General features: G+C 35.8%; 1 protein-coding gene across 1 annotated transcript in view; it reads left to right on the top strand.

Moving 5' to 3' along the window:
* RDX (radixin) overlaps positions 1 to 18,656 on the top strand; it is a 45,481-nt gene that overhangs the window by 2,078 nt on the left and 24,747 nt on the right. The window contains exons 2-3 of the mRNA XM_081797367.1: positions 15,308 to 15,376; positions 16,450 to 16,520. Of these exons, the coding sequence (XP_081653493.1) occupies positions 16,509 to 16,520 (12 nt within the window). The 5' untranslated portion in view covers positions 15,308 to 15,376; positions 16,450 to 16,508. The remainder of the gene's footprint in view (positions 1 to 15,307; positions 15,377 to 16,449; positions 16,521 to 18,656) is intronic.

The following is an 18,656-nucleotide window of genomic DNA, read 5'->3' on the forward strand; positions in this document are numbered from 1 at the left end:
ATTTTTCTCTTTGGCAGGTTGTTGAAGTCTTTATATATTTTTATTTTAATTTCAGTTCTCGATCTTTTTTTTTTTAAGAATTTATTTATTTATTTGATAGAGAGACACAGAGGGAGAAGGAACACAAGCAGGGGGAGTGGGAGAGGGAGAGAAGCAGGCTTCCCGCCAAGCAGGGAGCCTGAGGTAGGGCTCCATCCCAGAACCCTGGGATCATGACCCGAGCCAAAGGCAGACGCTTAACAACTTAGCCACCCAGGCTCCCCATTCTCAATCTTTTAATATAATTTATGTATCGTCTAATTAGAGTCTACAGTGTGGAATGATGGTGGGAGTCTTGTTTTTTCATCCATTTTTAACTTAATGAATTTTAACTTAGGCGATTTAAAAATGGCAAATTTTAACCAATATTTCCCAAAGACCAAAGCCTAAAAAATGTGTCGGATGAAGATTATGAAGACTGAGGTGTGCCAGTGGACCATACCTGACAGGGTAAAGCTAATATAATTTTATGCTACTGATGTGAATCTGGGAACTCAAGGAAGTCAGGCCCTCCAGGAGACCAAAAGCTAATGGACACTTCGTAACTACCCTGATACTACCCTTGGGGTACTGGATTCAGCGGAACTGGATTGAGTTGCTGTTGACCCCCCTCTTACAAGGTTATTTTAAACCTCATAGTGTTTTTACTGATAGCTAAAGTTCTTCGGGATCTTCCCTTTTGGCAGCCAGTGAAGCTCACCTCTTCCGTGATGGAAGTGGCCAGTCTGACCCCAGAGAGTTCCTCAGCTTCTAGCTTTTTTCACAGAATCCTGCCTTTCTTACTCATTTTAGTTCTTGGTATATTTCTTAATATTAATTTATACTGAACATAAATTTTAAACCATTTTTAAAGAATATGAAAGTAATCCATTTTATGACAAACTTTAAAAATCTGGAAAGATGTAAAGGAAAAATAAAGTCCTCTTCACTCCCCAGAACTCCCCCTCCCCCACCCTTTCTCACTCATGTTTTTCATAGGTAATTAATGAATATTAGCACTTCTTTCCTTCTGTACGGAAAATGCCAATACTTACGCAAGGATAAACATACACTTTTTATCTCATATTTATGATTTTAAAGTCTATAAAAATAAGGTTATTTTGTAACAGACATTGAAAGGGTGTTTGTTTATTACTGTGTTAAACATTAATGTTTCTCAGATTTTTATCAGTTGAATGCAATCACACAATGTGATTTCCTATAATCTCAAAAGTGTGTTTATGTGTTTGTGCAAATTTTCTTGCTTAATGATTGGAGGTGAAGTTCACTTTTTGTTTTCTCCCTAGAGTATGGCATATGATTGATAGTGAAAAGTGGTGTCCTTTAAAAATATGTCTTTGTATTGGGAACTGTTTGGAAAGGAAATATAGTCCATATGATTTACTTCTTTCCTCATTCCATTTAATACTGAACTCTAGCTTCAGCTTCCTGGAAAAGAAGGGTTCAGTCAGGTTATGAGTTGTATAGAATTATTTTCTTTGAATAACCAGTATGTATAGAAATCCTTGCAGATTTACTAATTTAAAACACTTAGTTTTATTTAATAGGTAAATGTTATAAATTTGCATATACATATGTTTTGTATTGTTTTTTTCCTATTGTAATATATATCAGTTACCCTATAACAGAATTCTAAATTGCATCTTGCAGAGGTTATATATACAATAAGGTAATGACTTTTTTTTTTTTTTTTTTTTTTTACATCAAGCAGTCTAATGTAGATGAGAATGCTCAAGACGTGCTGGGTTACTTTTCTACCTAATTTATATACATTTGAAATAAACTGTTTTTGAGTTTTAGTCAAGTTGGTTTGTTTGAGAAAGATACTCTCTTTGCTGTTAACCATTTAGAGGAGAGGTCAACAAATTAGTTGGCAGGCCAGATGTGGCCTGCTTTCCTGATTTTGTAAATGAAGTTTTATTGGAACACAGAAATCCCATTTGGTTACATATTGTATATGACTGCTTTTGTGAGCTATAATGTCAGGCCATATATTTTGCAAAACCTAAAGTATTCACTCTCTGGCCCTTTACAGAAAAAGTTTGCCAACCGCTGATTTAGAGAAAAAAAATCTTGTCAAAAGAATGTCTTAGGTACAGTATGAAAGAAGGAGGTAGCACATTGTTTTGTTTTTTTCCCCATGATTATAGAATTTATAAAGTTACGAATTTCAGTATCAGTAATTGGAACAGATAGTTTTTTCTGAGTTGTAGGTAGTCTCTGTGAGCTTTCAGGGCCTTAAATGTTTCTTTTACTTGTGGAAAGTTGAAGTTAAATAAAACTGGCTGCAGTCAAACTGAAGTGAGCAATCTTTTTTTCAAGGACTTCTGCCACATAAGATACTTTGGCCTCAATAATAGAAAATTCTCAACCTGGCTTAAATAAAGAGGAAATTTATTATCTTACATAATAAAGTCCAGAGGCTCAAGAATAGCTCAGTAATGACATCAAGGACTCCTTCTCTTTACAATTCTCTGCCCTGTGGTCTTTCACATTGGCTTCATAGTAAGACTTTTCCTCTTGTTACAATCTGGCTGCAGCAGGACTAGCATGCCATCCATACAGCTGTACCCAGAGAAATGGGAAGGACTCTCCTTTCCAGAAGCCCGCCAGCAGATGTCTTCGTCTCATAGGCTGGGATTGGGATATATTCCATACCTAACTAGTCACTGGTAAGGGTAATGGAATTGCCCTTTCTTACGACTCTCCTTCCACTAGATTGTTTTCCTTATTCATATACCAAGTGTCTTGGATTCTTTCTTACCCCCACCCAAAGTTATATCCAGTATTGATCTGTCGTACATAATCTAGCATGAATATGTGAGTTCTATCTTCTTGGGTACTAAATTTATTTAAATTATGAAATGAAAAGCGTTGATTCCTGCTAAAATACTTCGAAGGCAGGGGTTGACAAACTGGCCCAGGAGCCAAATGCAGCCTAGTCCCTGTTTGTTTTGTTTTGTTTTGTTTTATAAATAAAGTTTTATTTGAACACATCATAGCACATTTGTTTACATATTATCTATGGCTGCTTTCATGCTACAACAGCAGAGTAGTTGTAGCAGAGACCATATGGCCTTGGAAAAACCTAAGAAATTTATTTATCTGCCCCCCCTTTTTTAAAAAAGATTTTATTTATTGAGAGAGAGCAGAGAGCGAACACTAGTAGGGGGAGTAGCAGAGGGAGAGGGAGAAGCAGGCTCCCTGATGAGCAAGGAGCCCTATGCCAGGTTTGATCCCAGGACTGAGATCAGGACCTGAGCTGAAGGCAGATGCTTAACCGACTGAACCACCCAGGCGCCCCTTTACCTGGCCCTTTAGGGAAAACGTTTGCTGACTTTTAAGATACCATGCCTACATTTATACTTCTGTGCCAAATTGGCGAGTAAGATATTGAGAAAGTCACACTTTAATGGGAATATAGATGTGCTGTACTATAAAGTGTGTTAACTGCTTAAATGCTCTTGTGTATAGGAACAGGAGTTAATAGTGCATCAGTGTTCTAAGCAGAGTCTTCTGTGATATGAGTTCTGAATGTTGTTTCCTACTTTATTTTTTTAATTTTCCTATTTCTGTACGTTAACTAATAACCTTTCAATAAGTTACAGAGTAGGTGTCGTTTATAACCAAAAATCCTGGCTAGTGCATGGAATGATGCGGGCACATGAATGCAACAGAGGGACCCTTGATAAAAGGGAGAATGGGAATACAGGAAATCTCAGCCATGCTTAATTGAATCTGGAACCGTTTGGCTTTTACTGAGTGTGTGGGATGGATTAAACTTTGTTAGCCATCATCAGGGCTCCCTTATATTTAAGACGTTTGCAGACTCTAGACTTAGAGAAACTATAAAATCTTAGTTTGGTTATTAAGCAAAGTTGGTGTATATATACCAATCAACAACCAGCATGATAATTACAGTTACCATTAAAAGGGTCAAATTATCTGGCCTTTAAATTTAATTTGATAAGGGTCTTGAATAGAGATGATAGAGTCCTGAACTTGGGAGACCTAGTTGGGAGGAGTTTTTTTCTCCCCCACTTTCATGTTTGCTCTCTCTTGTAGTGTGTTGCTTATTAATATATTGTTTGGTCATCTTATAACATAAATGAGAGGAAAATATTGCCCTTGACAATGATCAGCAGAAAAAGACAATTGAATATTATATGTAAACTTAATTCACCAATAAAATCACCAACAAACTTCTGAGGGCCTACTGTGAGCCAGACAGCAGCATTCCAGTTTCTAAAAGGGAGATTTGAATATCTTGAAAATTAGAAGCTTAATGATAGAACTGCCATACAGCTTTATTGACTGCATGAGAGAGTTTTGTCCAATTTAAGAGATATTTAAGAAATTTTATTCTCTTTTGAAAGTAAGCTACTATGATGTCTGGTGTTGCAAAACCTATAAAGCATAGAATTATATGCCAGGATTCACGTCATTTTGGAACTTTGCTTCTTTCCTGCTGCTAAGGTGACTTCCATGAATCTGTTTTTACATTTTTAAACACTAACTGTATTAGTTTTTGGTGTTTTCGTAAGTGTAAAATGAAGAACTTGGACTGGATTTAGCTTTCTTAGCTTTTGGCATTTAAAATTAATCAATGCAAATGGTAATGTTTTATTTGTTTTTCTATCCGCCTTGGGAACAATATAGATAAGGTGTTTCCTTTAAATTTCCAGATTTCTGGGGCGCCTGGGTGGCCCAGTCATTAAGCGCCAGCCTTCTGCTCACGTTGTGATTCCAGGGTCCTGGGGTTGAGCCCACATAGGGCTCCCTGCTCCGCGGGAGGCCTGCTTCTCCCTCTCCCACTCCCCCTGCTTGTGTTCCCTCTCTCGCTGTGTCTCTGTCAAATAAATAAATAAAATCTTAAAAAAAATAAAAAATAAATTTCCAGATTTCTTTTAGAAGAGAATCTGAATTCATTGTAATACTTTTGTTTTTAATATTGCAATTCTGCTTTATATTTACGTTTTAGAAATTTGCTTTGCATGTAAAAATTGCTCAAAAATGTTGAATATTTGATTTCCTTGAACAAAAGTCACTTTCTACATAAGCAACTACTTAATACCTTATTTGGAACTGTATATCACCCTTACAGGAAATCCATTTACAGAGGTGATTATGCCAGTATTTTTTTTTTTTTTAAGATTTTATTTATATATTTGACAGAGACACAGCGAGAGAGGGAACACAAGCAGGGGGAGTGGTAGAGGGTGAAGCAGGCTTGCCGCGGAGCAGGGAGCCCGACGTGGGGCTCGATCCCAGGACCCTGGGACCATGACCTGAGCTGAAGGCAGACGCTTAACGACTGAGCCAGCCAGGTGCCCTGAGTATTTTTTTTTTTTTTTTTTAAAGTCGGCTCCATGCTGGGTGTGGGCTTGAACTCACAACCCTGAGATCAAGACCTGAGCTGAGATCAAGAGTTGGATGCTTAACTGACTGAGCCACCCAGGTGCCCTGTGATTATACCAGTATTAATGTGTACTTACAACATCTTGAGAGGTAGTCTTTTGACCTGAAAACAACAGAAGACTGTAGCTTTAGCTTCTTCTTGAAAAGCTCTGGTAATTGTTTGAGATGAGCTTGCCTAGAATGATGTCAGAAAAAAAGCAGAATATGAAAGCCAGAAGAGCCCCAGGACTAGGGTTTACAAGGACCTCTGACTTGTTAACTAGATTTTTTTACTTTGGGCAGGTCACTTATCTGAATCTTAAATTCCTTATTAAAAGAATGAGGATTGTGATACCTACCTATCTTGGGCAGAGGGAAGAGAGTAGTTATGATGAAGATTAGGTAAAAGAGGTAAAGTGGCTGAAGAGTGAGTATTCTGCAGGTACTTTTCTTCATTCACTACCCTTGTCCTTGGTTTTGGCCTTCTTTATTTGCAAAATGGAGCTAAAATTTTTTGCTCTCTTTGCTTCACTTGAATGACGTGGCATTATGTAGCTAAAGGTACATTAATATTGCTATTAAATTCAGAATTAACACTGAGCTAAAGATACATTATAGTTCTGTGTATAGTAGAGGTTTTATAAGCCTTTGTGTCTGTGAACTTGGAGAGGGAAAAAAGTTGCATCTTTTTTTTTTTTTTTTTACACATTTTCTTTCATTATTATGTGGGCAACTGGTAGTATTAGCGGTAGCAGAGACTATTTCCAATAGAAATTGCAGATATTTTCATAGTTTACTGTTACAGAATAACTCATCATTACTTAGAAGTTTAATCATTAGATCCACTGGTAAATATTTTTATTTAAAGATTAATTAAAAAGCACAGATATTACTGTGTCATAAATTTGTGATTTTAATATTTTGATAATTGCATTCCAGTATAATTGGAATTATGCAGTGTTAATGTATTTTATTTTGTGCATTTTAAAATGCTTTTCTAGGGGCGCCTGGGTGGCTCAGTCGTTAAGCGTCTGCCTTCGGCTCAGGTCATGATCCCAGGGTCTTGGGATCGAGCCCCGCGTCAGGCTCCCTTCTAGCGGGGAAGCCTGCTTCTCCCTCTCCCACTCCCCCTGCTGTGTTCCCTCTCTCGGTATGTATCTCTCTGTCAAATAAATAAATCTTAAAAAAAAAAAAATGCTTTTCTAGGAAGGGCTTCACAGGCTTCACCGGAGTGGCCCATGCAGAGGAAAAGTGATTAAGAACTTTTTTATTGTAGTTATTGTTTTGGTTTGACTGCCGGAGTTACCTTATTAATTCAGTTTATACTTCTCTTTGTTACACTGCTTCCTAATCCCCCAGTAAATTGGCAAAGGAATTCTTTTGTAACTTTTTGGTCCGTGGAGAAACCACAGTTGGTTCAGAGATTGCTTCTATGTCTCAAAAGACAGAAAAAAAAATTATAATGAGGCATGGGGGAAAAGGGTATCTTAAGAGTAAAGTTAGGCAGTGTGGTATAAATTACTGAAGCTTCGGTGTAGGCCCAGTATGGACTAGACTTAACACCTCTTTTACCACCTGACAGGTAGGAAGTGTGTTGTGCCACTGACTTACTAGAGCTCAAGGTGTTTAGCATGAGGCTGTTTTTCCATTGTTTGAGGCAGAGAAGAGGCTGTTTTAGGGTCACCCTCGGAGTTAAAGGACAAAGAAGAGAATATTTCATATGAATGCTTTGTCTGTAAACATTGTATTTAGAGTATATAACCATACAGTTAATCTTCTGGAAATGGGAAATATGTATGCTTGCAGATCTCTTAAAACTACTTGTTGAGTATGTATGTCCCTGCCATGATTGTGCTTCATTGCTTCTGGGGGAGTCAGTATGGCAGAGAGGTAGGGTAAGACCACTTTTAAGAAACTTAGGAAGAGTAGAGAGGAGGGAGTAAATTTTTCTCTGTAATTATGTATTATGAGGGTAGATGGGAGAAGAGTTGATTTTTATTAAGTATCTCACAATGGTTTAGGTGATTATATATTATCTTTTTTTTTTTTTTAGAGAAGAAAGGAAGACACTGAAAGACAGTGATTTCAAGATGAATCAGTTAGAGATGGAAACCCAGGACATGTATCTCGGTATCTTGGTATCTTAGCTTTTCATGTGACATTTTATTAAATTGTCCATTCTGGTATTAACAAATTCTACTAGTTTCAGGAAAAAACATACTAATGCAATCATGGAAGGACTAGAAATGTATTACTGAGGTTAAATATTATATTAATATTAAGTATTATGATGTAAATATTTTTCAGTAATAACTAAATTGGCTAAAAAAGCTGCATCCTAAAAAAATTTAAGGTGGGATTCTTATATATGTCATATTATATAAGCTCGTAAACTGAGATATGACCAATTTACTGGAATACTTTTTTTTTTAAATTCTCATCTGATTTTTAAAATTAGGAACTTAACAAAAATAAGACCCTGATTAGTATTAAGTGCCCAGTTCTGTATATTAAGATGTCATTTGTAAGGATACCTGCGTTTTACATAGTTAAAACGAGTGGTTACATAATCACTTATATTAATGTAAATGTTGACGCAGTTTGTCATAATACACAGAAAACCTGTAGTAGTCCATGTTGTCACATAGTTTCAACGTTGTAATTTTAATCATTGGCTTTTATAATGAGTACTGCTGAGAATACCTTACTACAGATTACTTTCTTTTGTATTTCTTTATTTCTTTGGGGGTATAATCCAAAAGCAGAATTTCCTGTTCAGAAAGAAATTGAACTTTTGTTAATATTGACAACTTATTTCTAGAAATATTGAGCCGATTTATAGTACTGCCAGCAGTATTTATATACTTGTTTAGCAGTACTGTCTCATCGGTACTGGCATGTATAATTAGGAATTATTTTGCTGGTTTAACGAGTATATAATCAGTAATACCTTAAAGCCATTTTGATTTGTGGGGTTTTCTTTTTAAGATTTTATTTATTTATTTAATTGACAGAGAGACAGCGAGAGAGGGAGCACAGGAGGGGGTAGGGTCAGAGGGAGAAGCAGGCTCCCCACTGAGCAGAGAGCCCGATGCGGGGCTCGATCCCAGGACCTTGGGATCATGACCTGCGCCGAAGGCAGACGTTTAACCGACTGAGCCACCCAGGCGCCCCTTGATTTATGGTTTTAATGCAAGACTGTGCATTTGTTTTGTAAAAGAGTTTATAGAGACTTTGTCTTTTAACCATTTACTGAGTGGGGTCTGAGTGATATCTTTATATATTTAATTATTTCTTTACTTTCCATAGTAACTTTTTGTTATGACTGTTGGATATTTTTCTATTCTATTACTTTTATTTTGCTATTTATTTTGTTCTAGGGGTGTAGGGATTTTAAATAGAATATATTAATCTGTTTTCATCATAACATATTTTTCTTAGTCATTTTTTCCTCAAAAATTAGAATTTTTAAAGTCTCTTTTTGAAAAAAGATTCACCTACTTAGATTTTGTTAAATATGGTGAAGTTCTAGGTCTGACTTCAGTTTATTTACTTACTATAATTTTGTTCTTTCATTTTAAAGAAAATGTTTTTCATATTACAAAAGCTCTACATTTTCATTTTAGAAATTTACAGATTCATGTTAATTCATAGAGACTCAATATTTTGGAGTATAATCATATTCATCTTTTCATTTATACTTTTAAAAAAAATTTTTTTTTAAGATTTTATTTACTTGCGAGAGAGAGAATGAGAGAGAGCATGAGAGGGAGGAGGGTCAGAGGGAGAAGCAGACTCCATGCTGAGTGGGGAGCCTGATGTGGGACTCGATCCCGGGACTCCAGGATCATGACCTGAGCCAAAGGCAGTCACTTAACCAATGAGCCACCCAGGCACCCTTCATTTATACTTTTAAAAAAGAAATGTGATCATACTGTATGTATGGTTTTATAACCTGCCTTTTTTTGTGGATATTTTGCCATGTCATTTAATATTTTTCTGTAACATTTTAATTGGTTGCATTGGGGTCTAGCAGAACCTACAGATGTACCATGGTTCATTTAAATAATATCTCAGTATTATATACACTTTTTTTAAAAAAAGATTTTATTTGGGGCACCTGGGTGGCTCAGTTGTTAAGCATCTGCCTTTGGCTCAGGTCATGATCCTGGTGTCCTGGGATCCAGCCCTGCATCAGGCTCTGTGCTCAGCAGGGAGCCTGCTTCTCCCTCTCCCTCTGCCTACCTGCCTGCCTACTTGTGATCTCTCTTTCTCTGTCAAATAAATAAATAAAATCTTTAAAAAAATAAAATAAAAAGATTTTATTTATTTGAGAGCAAGAATGAGAGAGAGAGAGAGAGCATGAGAGGGAGAAGCAGACTTCCCGCTGAGCAGCGAGCCCAATGGGGGACCCGATCCCTGGACTCCAGGATCATGACCTGAGCTGAAGGCAGCTGCTTAACCTACTGAGCCACCCAGGCGCCCCTATTATATATACTTTTATAAATAACACTGTAACTAGAATCTTCGTAGCTCTACCGTTGTACACATTTGTTATTATTTTCTTTGGGTAAATTTCCACAAGTGAAATTATTTAGCAATTTTTAAATATCAAATAGGGGAAGACAGATGGGTGGGTATATGGTATAGCTCTGGACTCTAGGGTAGGTGTCAAAAGACCGTTTGGCCAATGATTACCCATGCAACTGAGAACAAGAAACTTACATACAGTTGACCTTGTTTCTTCAACTATAAAGTAGCCATAGTGTGACATGTCTTGTCTCCTTTGATTTTTGTTAGTAGAGAATTAATGTATAAGAGCACACAACTGTGGAGTCTTCTCTAAGTACAGGGCATTGTTGCTGAGTAATCACATTGTGTTCAGCTGGTAAATTAAGTGGTAGAACCTTATTCTTTTTCTCAGATAATTTATAATTAACTGAAATAAAACAAGGTGGATGGGGCATTTGGGTGTCTCAGTTGGTTAAGCGTCTTCCTTCAGCCCAGGTCATCCCAGGGTTCTGGGATGGAGCACTGCGTCGGGCCCCTTGCTCAGCGGGGAGCCTGCTTCTCCCTCTGCATGCCGCTCCTCTTGTTGTGCTCTCTTTCTCTCTGACAAATAAATAAATAAAATCTTTAAAAAAAAAAAACAAAAACCCAAAAAACAAGGTGGAGACTAACCTGAACTTTAAGAGAGAGAAACACTGGTCTGAAAACATGCATTTTTAGAAGTCCACCATATCCTTATTTATGGAGACTTTTGTTAGCTCCCCCCCGACAGTTCATATAGTTGAGTTAGGTTTGTTGGAAATTTTAAAAGCTTAGTTTGCTTGTGTAAAAAACCTGGTTTTATGTGTGTTGGCCTATGATATATTTTTATTCTTTTATATCTGCAGAGCTCTCTTACTAAACCTAAAACTTTAACATCAATTTTTTTCTTGAAACGTCCTTTTTATAGAGTACAACTTGAAGTAACTCTAACATTGAAAACTTGGATAAATCATTTTTTAAAGGAAAAGGAAAAAGACCTACCGTTATTTCATTCCAGTATTAGATTAATATATAACTTCAAAATTTCTGCAAACCTACATACTTGATATTTATTTATCTGCCCAGCTGGCCCTGTGTTTAACTACTTTTTCTATAACTTGAGTGCTTTAACTTAGTTTATATAGTCTGGCATATAATTCTCACTTTCTTTCCCTTGTTCTTCCTTACTGATGAGATTGCACAGGAAGGTTATAACAACTGTATGGTTTAATAAATAATATGATCAGTACCTGTGGAAGCTCTCCTGAGTGTCTTCTAACTTCTTTAGTGTGTAGCTTTGGGGTTAGATATGGTAATGCAGTACAAATTCAGATATGGTAATGGAATAATGTAAAAATTGGCCTAGGACAATTAAAGTTCCTTAAAAAAGTATTTATTTAAGTAATCTCTGCACCCCGTATGGGGCTTGAACTCATGACCCCAAGATCAAGAGTCATAAGCTCCACTGATTGAGCCAGCCAGGTGCCTCTTAAAAAAAAAAAAAATTTTTTTTTTAGGGGCGCCTGGGTGGCTCAGATGATTAAGCGTCTGCCTTCAGCTCAGGTCATGATCTCCAGGTCTTGGGATGGAACTCCATGTCAGGCTCCCAGCTCAGCAGGGAGACTGCTTCTCCCTCTCCCTCTGCCTCTCCCCCTACTTGTGCTCTCTCTGTCTCTCTCTCAAATGAATAAATAAAATCTTAAAAAAAATTAAAAAAAAAATTTTTTTTAATTCCTAATACTCTGGTACGAGCAAACCTGAAATACCTCTGTAGGGATATATATACACAACTCAGGGCTCATGGGACTCCTACATTGGGTAGTGGGTTAGGGACACGAGCTTTCTGTCCAAAATTACAAACTCTATAAAGAAACCATAATGAACTGAAAACAGAAAAATTGTGCGGTGACAAAAAATAAACATAGGGATCAAAGGAAGATTTAAAACAAATTATAAAATAGCATAGGATTATTAAAATGCTGAACTATTGAAGAGGTAAAACATTAGAAAGTAGAGGAATGTTGCACAGAGAGATAAAGAGATGGAAAATATGAAAAAGTAGGTATGGACTAGAGAATAAAATATGCAGTTTGTGTCCAATGAGAATTGCTGAATTAAAAGAGAGAATGAGAGAGACGATGGCTAATGTTTTTCCAGAATTTAAGAAAAGCATGCGTCTTCAGAATAAGGAAGCTTATCCAGTCCTGAACAAGATAAATAAAAGCAAATCCGAAGACTACCCCACAAAAAAATTCCTTAAAGCAGAGAAAAAAGGCAGATTATCTCAGAGAATTGAGTTAGATTGACAGTAGATAGCTCATCAGCAGTAACAGATACCAGAAAAATAATGTCCTCCAAATGCTGAGGGACTAACAATTTAGAATTCTCAATGCAATTAAATTATTACCTAATTGAAAAAGGAAGTATTCACTGGAGAATTCACTAAACCTATACTTTACCTAATAGCATAGCCTAAAAAAATATAAATTGGAAAGTGACAATTTATAAGAAGAAGTTAACATCCACAATCATACTTGGGAAAATTTAATACATTTTTTTCTCAAGTTGCTTAAGTAGACTAAAATGAGCAACAGTAGGGAAACTATAAACAAAACATTAAGTACTTGGTCTGGCTTGATCTAACTTATCAAATGCAAAACCTACATTATTGTCATTTATAGCCAGAACAGTTAGAAATGAAATTAAACTGACCATGTACTAAACATAAAGGAGGTCTTAATGAATTCTTTGACTATGGTATAGTAAAGTTAGAAATAAATAATAAAAAGCGCTTTGCTCCCAGACCTGTAACCATTCCATTTGAAAATTAAAAAAAAAAATTCTCCCTCTCCCTCTGTGCTCTCTCTCACTTTTGTTCTCTCTTAAATAAAATCTTAAAAAAATTTCTTAGTCATGATTAGAGATCAAAACTGGAAAGGGAAACTTGTAGAGCCAATGAAAAAACTACATATAAAAACCTGTGTGGGAAATCACTAAAGTGATACTTAGAAAAATGGTATTTTATTTTATTTTATTTTAATTCAATTAATTAACATAGTGTATTAATAGTTTCAGAGGTAGAGATCAGTGATTCATCAGTTGCATATAACACCCAGTGCTCATTATTATATCACGTGCCCTTCTTAATGCCCATCACCCATCCCCCTACCCACCTCCTCTCCAGCAACCCTCAGTTTGTTTCCTATAGTTAAGAATCTCTTATGGTTTGTCTCCCTCTCTGATTTTGTCCCTATTTTTCCCTCCCTTCCCCTATGATCCTCTGTTTTGTTTCTTAAATTCCACATGAGTGAAATCATATGATAATTGTCTTTCTCTGATGGACTTCTTTTGCTCAGAAAAATGGTATGGTTTTAAATATAAGACAAGACATTTCAAAATATACTTCCCAGAAAAGGAGATTTATATTTGTGTTTTTAGGAGCTCTGTTGTTGCTTTGTTCTTTTTCTTGGGCTTGAAAGTACTATTTAAAACAGGCACTTTGACCTGAAATGCCTTGAGTACATGTGAGTTTGGAGTTTGGAAAGCTCACAGAGTTCATTTGCTAAGTGTTTTAAGCATTTAAAAAAGAGGCAAATCTAGAACAGATCTAGTTTTTAAAAAAACAATACAGTGGTTACACTGTAGATATTAAAATATACTCCAGCAGTACAAATAGGAAAAGAAATTCCCAGTGCTTTATATGAATGAATTGTGTGGTTTGGGATAAAAATTTTAGTAATAGTATTATATACTGATTCAAAAAGTGCTTTTATAATCTGTCTCATTTGTGTGAAGAGTTTAAGGAAATTCTGTGTTCTGTGAAATAAGAGATGAAGGCAAAAGTATTGTTTCAATATTTTATAGATCTTTTTTAATATTTAAATGCACTGATGTTATAAATACATACTTGATTATTCAAATGATAAAAGTTATTTTAAAATGTTCTCGACAAAATAGGGGGATACTTTGTATATGGAGCTGCCTTGGACATATTTAGTTTATGACCTTGATGCACATACTAGAAAAGAAAAAAATTGGGAATTACTTAGATAAAGTTTTAATTTTAGGGATTAGAAAATGAGCCACAGAGTAAAGCCAACTAATGAAAAGTGATGAGGAAAAAGAAATTAACAAAAAAAGAACAATAAAAGAAACAGAAGATCAACGAAACTGAAAGCTGGCCTTTAGATCAATAAATTAAGCAAACTTCTGGCAAGATTAATCAAGCAAAAGGGAAGGTAAAATTTAACAGTATTAGGAATGAAAAGATCATAACTGCCAACGTAGTAGATACAAAAAATCATGAGGGAACACTGTGATAACTTTCTAGAAATAGGTCACCAATACTTGTAGAAAATCAAATTTGGCTGTAAGGTAGAGATTTAAGTGTTTTGGCTTTGTTACATTTGAGATAATCTAGACATTGAGCAAGGCAAGTTAGCCAAGCAAGTTCTAGAGATACAGATTTGGGAATTACTAACTTACACATGTTAAAAGCAGGTTAATTTTGAGGATGTTTTAAGACCTGAGATGATAAGGATGAATTAAGACAATAGTGGAATGAAAAGAGGATATAGAATGAGAAGATAGGTCTGAAGTACCTTTAGGTTCATGAAAGTAGGTGACTGACTAGGGAGAGAGGGTTAACATTTCCTAGCTAAGAGTTAAGGAAATGAATTTCATAGCTCAATTATTAGATAAAAAATATCTCAGGTAGAGGTTTCTTTTAAAGAGAGGTTTATTTGGCACATGATTGAGTAAAGTGTAGGGAAATGATGTTTCATTTTTTTTCAATTTGGAGAATATTCAGGTTTATTGTAGCATATTAAAAAGCAGTTGACACTGAAGTTTTATTTTTTTATTTTTTATTTTATTTTTTTAAATATTTATTTATTTGACACTGAGAGAGCACAAGCAGGGGGAGCGGCAGGCAGAGGGAGAAGCAGACTCCCCGCTGAGCAGGGAGCCCGATGCGGGACTCGATCCCAGGACCCTGGGATCATGACCTGAGCTGAAGGCAGACGCTTAACCGACTGAGCCACCCAGGTGCCCGACACTGAAGTTTTAAAACAATTAATTGTATATTAATTTAGTTGAAGCTAGTATAATGGATGAATTTTCTTGGTAGAGATATTATCAATGGAAGCTGATTTTCAAGTAATAATTTAATATACCTCACTGAAGGTTTTCAAATTGGAATAATATTGTCATTTTTTAGGCAACTAATAATGATTAAGAATGTTAGATCTTTTGGTTGGTTAGGTGTTTTTAAGAACATTTACCCTAAGACAGTATGCATGATGGTTTTCTTTGATTAGGATTAACTTGTTTTGCTTTACAGGGAGAAGATAAAGTTTAACATTGGTCTCAAGGACAACTCTAAATTTCAGTGAAGGCCACCAGCTTGCTGGTGAGTAGCATGCAGATTGCTAGTGTGTGCTCTGTGGCTGTTTAATACACCTTAGGTAAATAAACTACTCAATATATTTTTACTCAGGTTTTTCAACTTTCAAGAAGAAAAAATAAGGGGCGCCTGGGTGGCTCAGTCGGTTAAGCGTCTGCCTTCGGCTCATGTCCTGATCTCAGGGTCTTGGGATCGAGTCCCACATTGGGCTCCCTACTCAGTGGGGAGTCTGCTTCTCCCTCTCCCTCCATGTGCTCATGCTCGCTCTCTCTCTCTCTCAAATAAATAATAAATAAAATCTTTTTTTTAAAAAAAGAAAATTTTCTAGAGTTTCTAGAGTTTACATTAATCAGAATTTCCTTTTGTCTTTGTCAGTCCAGAAAAAAGGTTGAAAAGTGTTCTTGAGTTCATCACTTTATAATTTGAAATATCTTCCCTTTTACTATCCCTCTCCTCTCCCAGGCTGGGTGTAGAGGTGAACCGGATGCAGACAGAGGCAACATTTGGGTCCTTAGCAGTCTTGCTTCCTTGCTGTGTGTTGTCTCTGAGTAAATTCAAACTTTCAGTTGGTGATCGGTATGCTTTAGATTATGTTTGAGATGTGTGCTATTTTATTTTATTTATTTATTTTTATTTATTTATTTATTTATTTAAGATTTTATTTATTTGTTTGACAGAGACACAGTGAGAGAGGGAACACAAGCAGGGGGAGTGGGAGAGGGAGAAGCAGGCTTCCCACTGTACAGGGAGCCTGATGCGGGGCTTGATCCCAGGACCCTGAGATCATGACCTTAGCCGCAGGCAGACGCTTGACGACTGAGCCACCCAGGTGCCCGAGATGTGTGCTATTTTAAATCACAGCTATAAATATTTTCAGAGAAGGTGAAATGATAATAAAAGACATTGAAAATTAGAATAAGAGAGTTCTGTGTTACTTTATTTTTTTTATTTTTAGAGAGCTCTGTGTTAAACTCACAATTTAAAATGTTTTAATTTTTATTCTGTACAAATTATATTAAAATCAAGGCATTATATAAAAGTAGTAGATCCATTATGCTTTCTTTTTTCTTTAACTGAAGGTGACATCAGAATTCATAAAAGTGAATTTTTAAAGAAGGTGATCAAAAAGAGAAGGACAATGCCGAAACCAGTAAGTGTATTTTACTTTTACCACTACTTAGTTAATAAAATACCAGTAGCATTAAATTCCTTTTGGAACAAGGCAAAATGTTATGGTAGAGTCATTGGGAAGAAAAAGGCACTGATACTGCTACGGCGTGTTTTAGATTAATGTGGTTGCAACGAAGTACTCTGTGAGCCAGTGAAGAAGAGGTAGAGGTAACATTACAGTGAAGATGAAAATTCATGGGTTCTGGAGCCAAACTGTCTTAGTTCATATCCTGGCTCTGCTACTTTCCCTCTGTGACTTTTGATAGGTTACTTCAGGCTCTCCAATTCTTAATTTCCTCCTATAAAAAATGTAGATGTAATTAGTTACTTAAGGGACTTTGGTAAGAATTAGAAGAATTTGGTACACATCCACTGCTCAGTAAATAGTAACTTCTTGTTACAGGAAGAAGTAATGAGAGGTTGGAAGGATCCGTGCATTAATTTTCTCATAACTCTGGCTTCGATGCTAGTGATACTGATGCTGATATTATATAGTCTTTTTTTTTTAATTTAAGGGAGTGTGTATGATTTTATTTAGCTTTATAATTATGTAGTTTTTGACTAAGGTTTGTTCCTTTTCTCTTGGCATAAGTGTTTTTAAACTTCAACAATTTTGGGGTGTTTTTTTCAATGTTTCTTTGGGCCAGTTATCTTTTTTAAAAAAAACATTAGTTATAGCTGTTGGTGTTTTCTGGCATGAATATCTCTTTGGAATTACTTTAAAGACTCAGCAGGTAGGTAACAAAGTGTGATTTTGCATTGTGGGAGGGAGAGGAGAAGAAGAAGAAATAAAAGGCATAAACACCAGAAAGGAAGAAGTAAATTTTTCTCTTTGCAGATGGTATAATTGTTTATGTAGAAAATCTTCAGGAATCTAAAAAACAACTACTAGAACTATAACTGAATTTAGCAAAATTGTTGGACATAAGGTTGTATTTTTAAAAATCAGTAGCCTTTCTTATATACTAGTAGCAGCATTTGAAAAATGAAGTAAAAAAATCCATTTGTAGCAGCATCAAAGGCATAAAATACTTAGGAATAAATTTACTGCTTTGTCTGGGTGTCAGTCAGGGGCAAGGGAGGAAAAAGCATAGAGAAGCATGCTCGTTATTTTATGCCGAGGCCCAGAAGTGGCCTATGTCTCTTCTCACCCTTTTCTTTGGGTGAGAGCTTAGTCATAGAGCCATATCTAATTGCAAGAGACCTTGAGAAATGTTCTGTAGCTCAGTAGCCATATACCCAACTATAATTCTGTTAGAATTTGGTGGTCAAATAGCAAGCACTCTATACCACAATCACATGGTTAGTTTAAAGGAGATAAGTCATATGATAAATTCAGAAAGAGGAGTCCTAGGATTGAACTATTCATGATTTAAAAAGAAAAACCCAACACTTCTTAAGCTAGGTATAGAAGAAACCGTAACTGCAAAAGGTCTTTTTAATGTATTAACAATGGGAGCTTTTTTTTTAAATCAAGAACAAGACAAAAGATGCTATCATTGTTGCTATTCAACATTGAATGGGGAAACCTGCACAGAAAAAAAAAAAAAAAAAGCTGAAGGACTAGAAAGGAAGAAACACTATTTGAAGATGTTAAGATTCTTTGTTATATCAGGGATTGGCAAGTTATAGCCTATAGGCCAAATTCAGCTCACCACCTGTTTTTGTACAACTTACATGCTAATAATGATTTTCACATTTTCAGTGGATTAAAACACAAAAATAATCTTTCACCTGTGAAAGTTATATGAAATTCAAATTTCAGTGACTAGTTTTACTGGAATGTGGTATGCTTGTTGTTTATGATCTATAACTGCTTTGTTGCTATAGTAACATAGCTGAGTAGACGCAACAGACTGTACAGTCTACAAAACTAAAATATTTACTGTTTGGTCCTGTATAGGAAAAATTTTCTGACCCCTCCTTTATATAAATAAACACAAGGATTTATAGGCTCGTTATAACAGTCAGCAAGGGAATGGATAAAATGATCAATATAGAAATCACTTGCATTTCAGATATGTTAAGAAAAAAAAAAAGAAGAAGAAGAAGGTAGCGGGAGGGGAGGAATGAAGCGGGGGAAATCGGAGGGGTGGACGAACCATGAGAGAAGATG

Source organism: Leptonychotes weddellii, chromosome 11 (genome assembly GCF_054177405.1).
Source record: "Leptonychotes weddellii isolate Sample4059 chromosome 11, ASM5417740v2, whole genome shotgun sequence".
Taxonomy (NCBI): domain Eukaryota; kingdom Metazoa; phylum Chordata; class Mammalia; order Carnivora; family Phocidae; genus Leptonychotes; species Leptonychotes weddellii.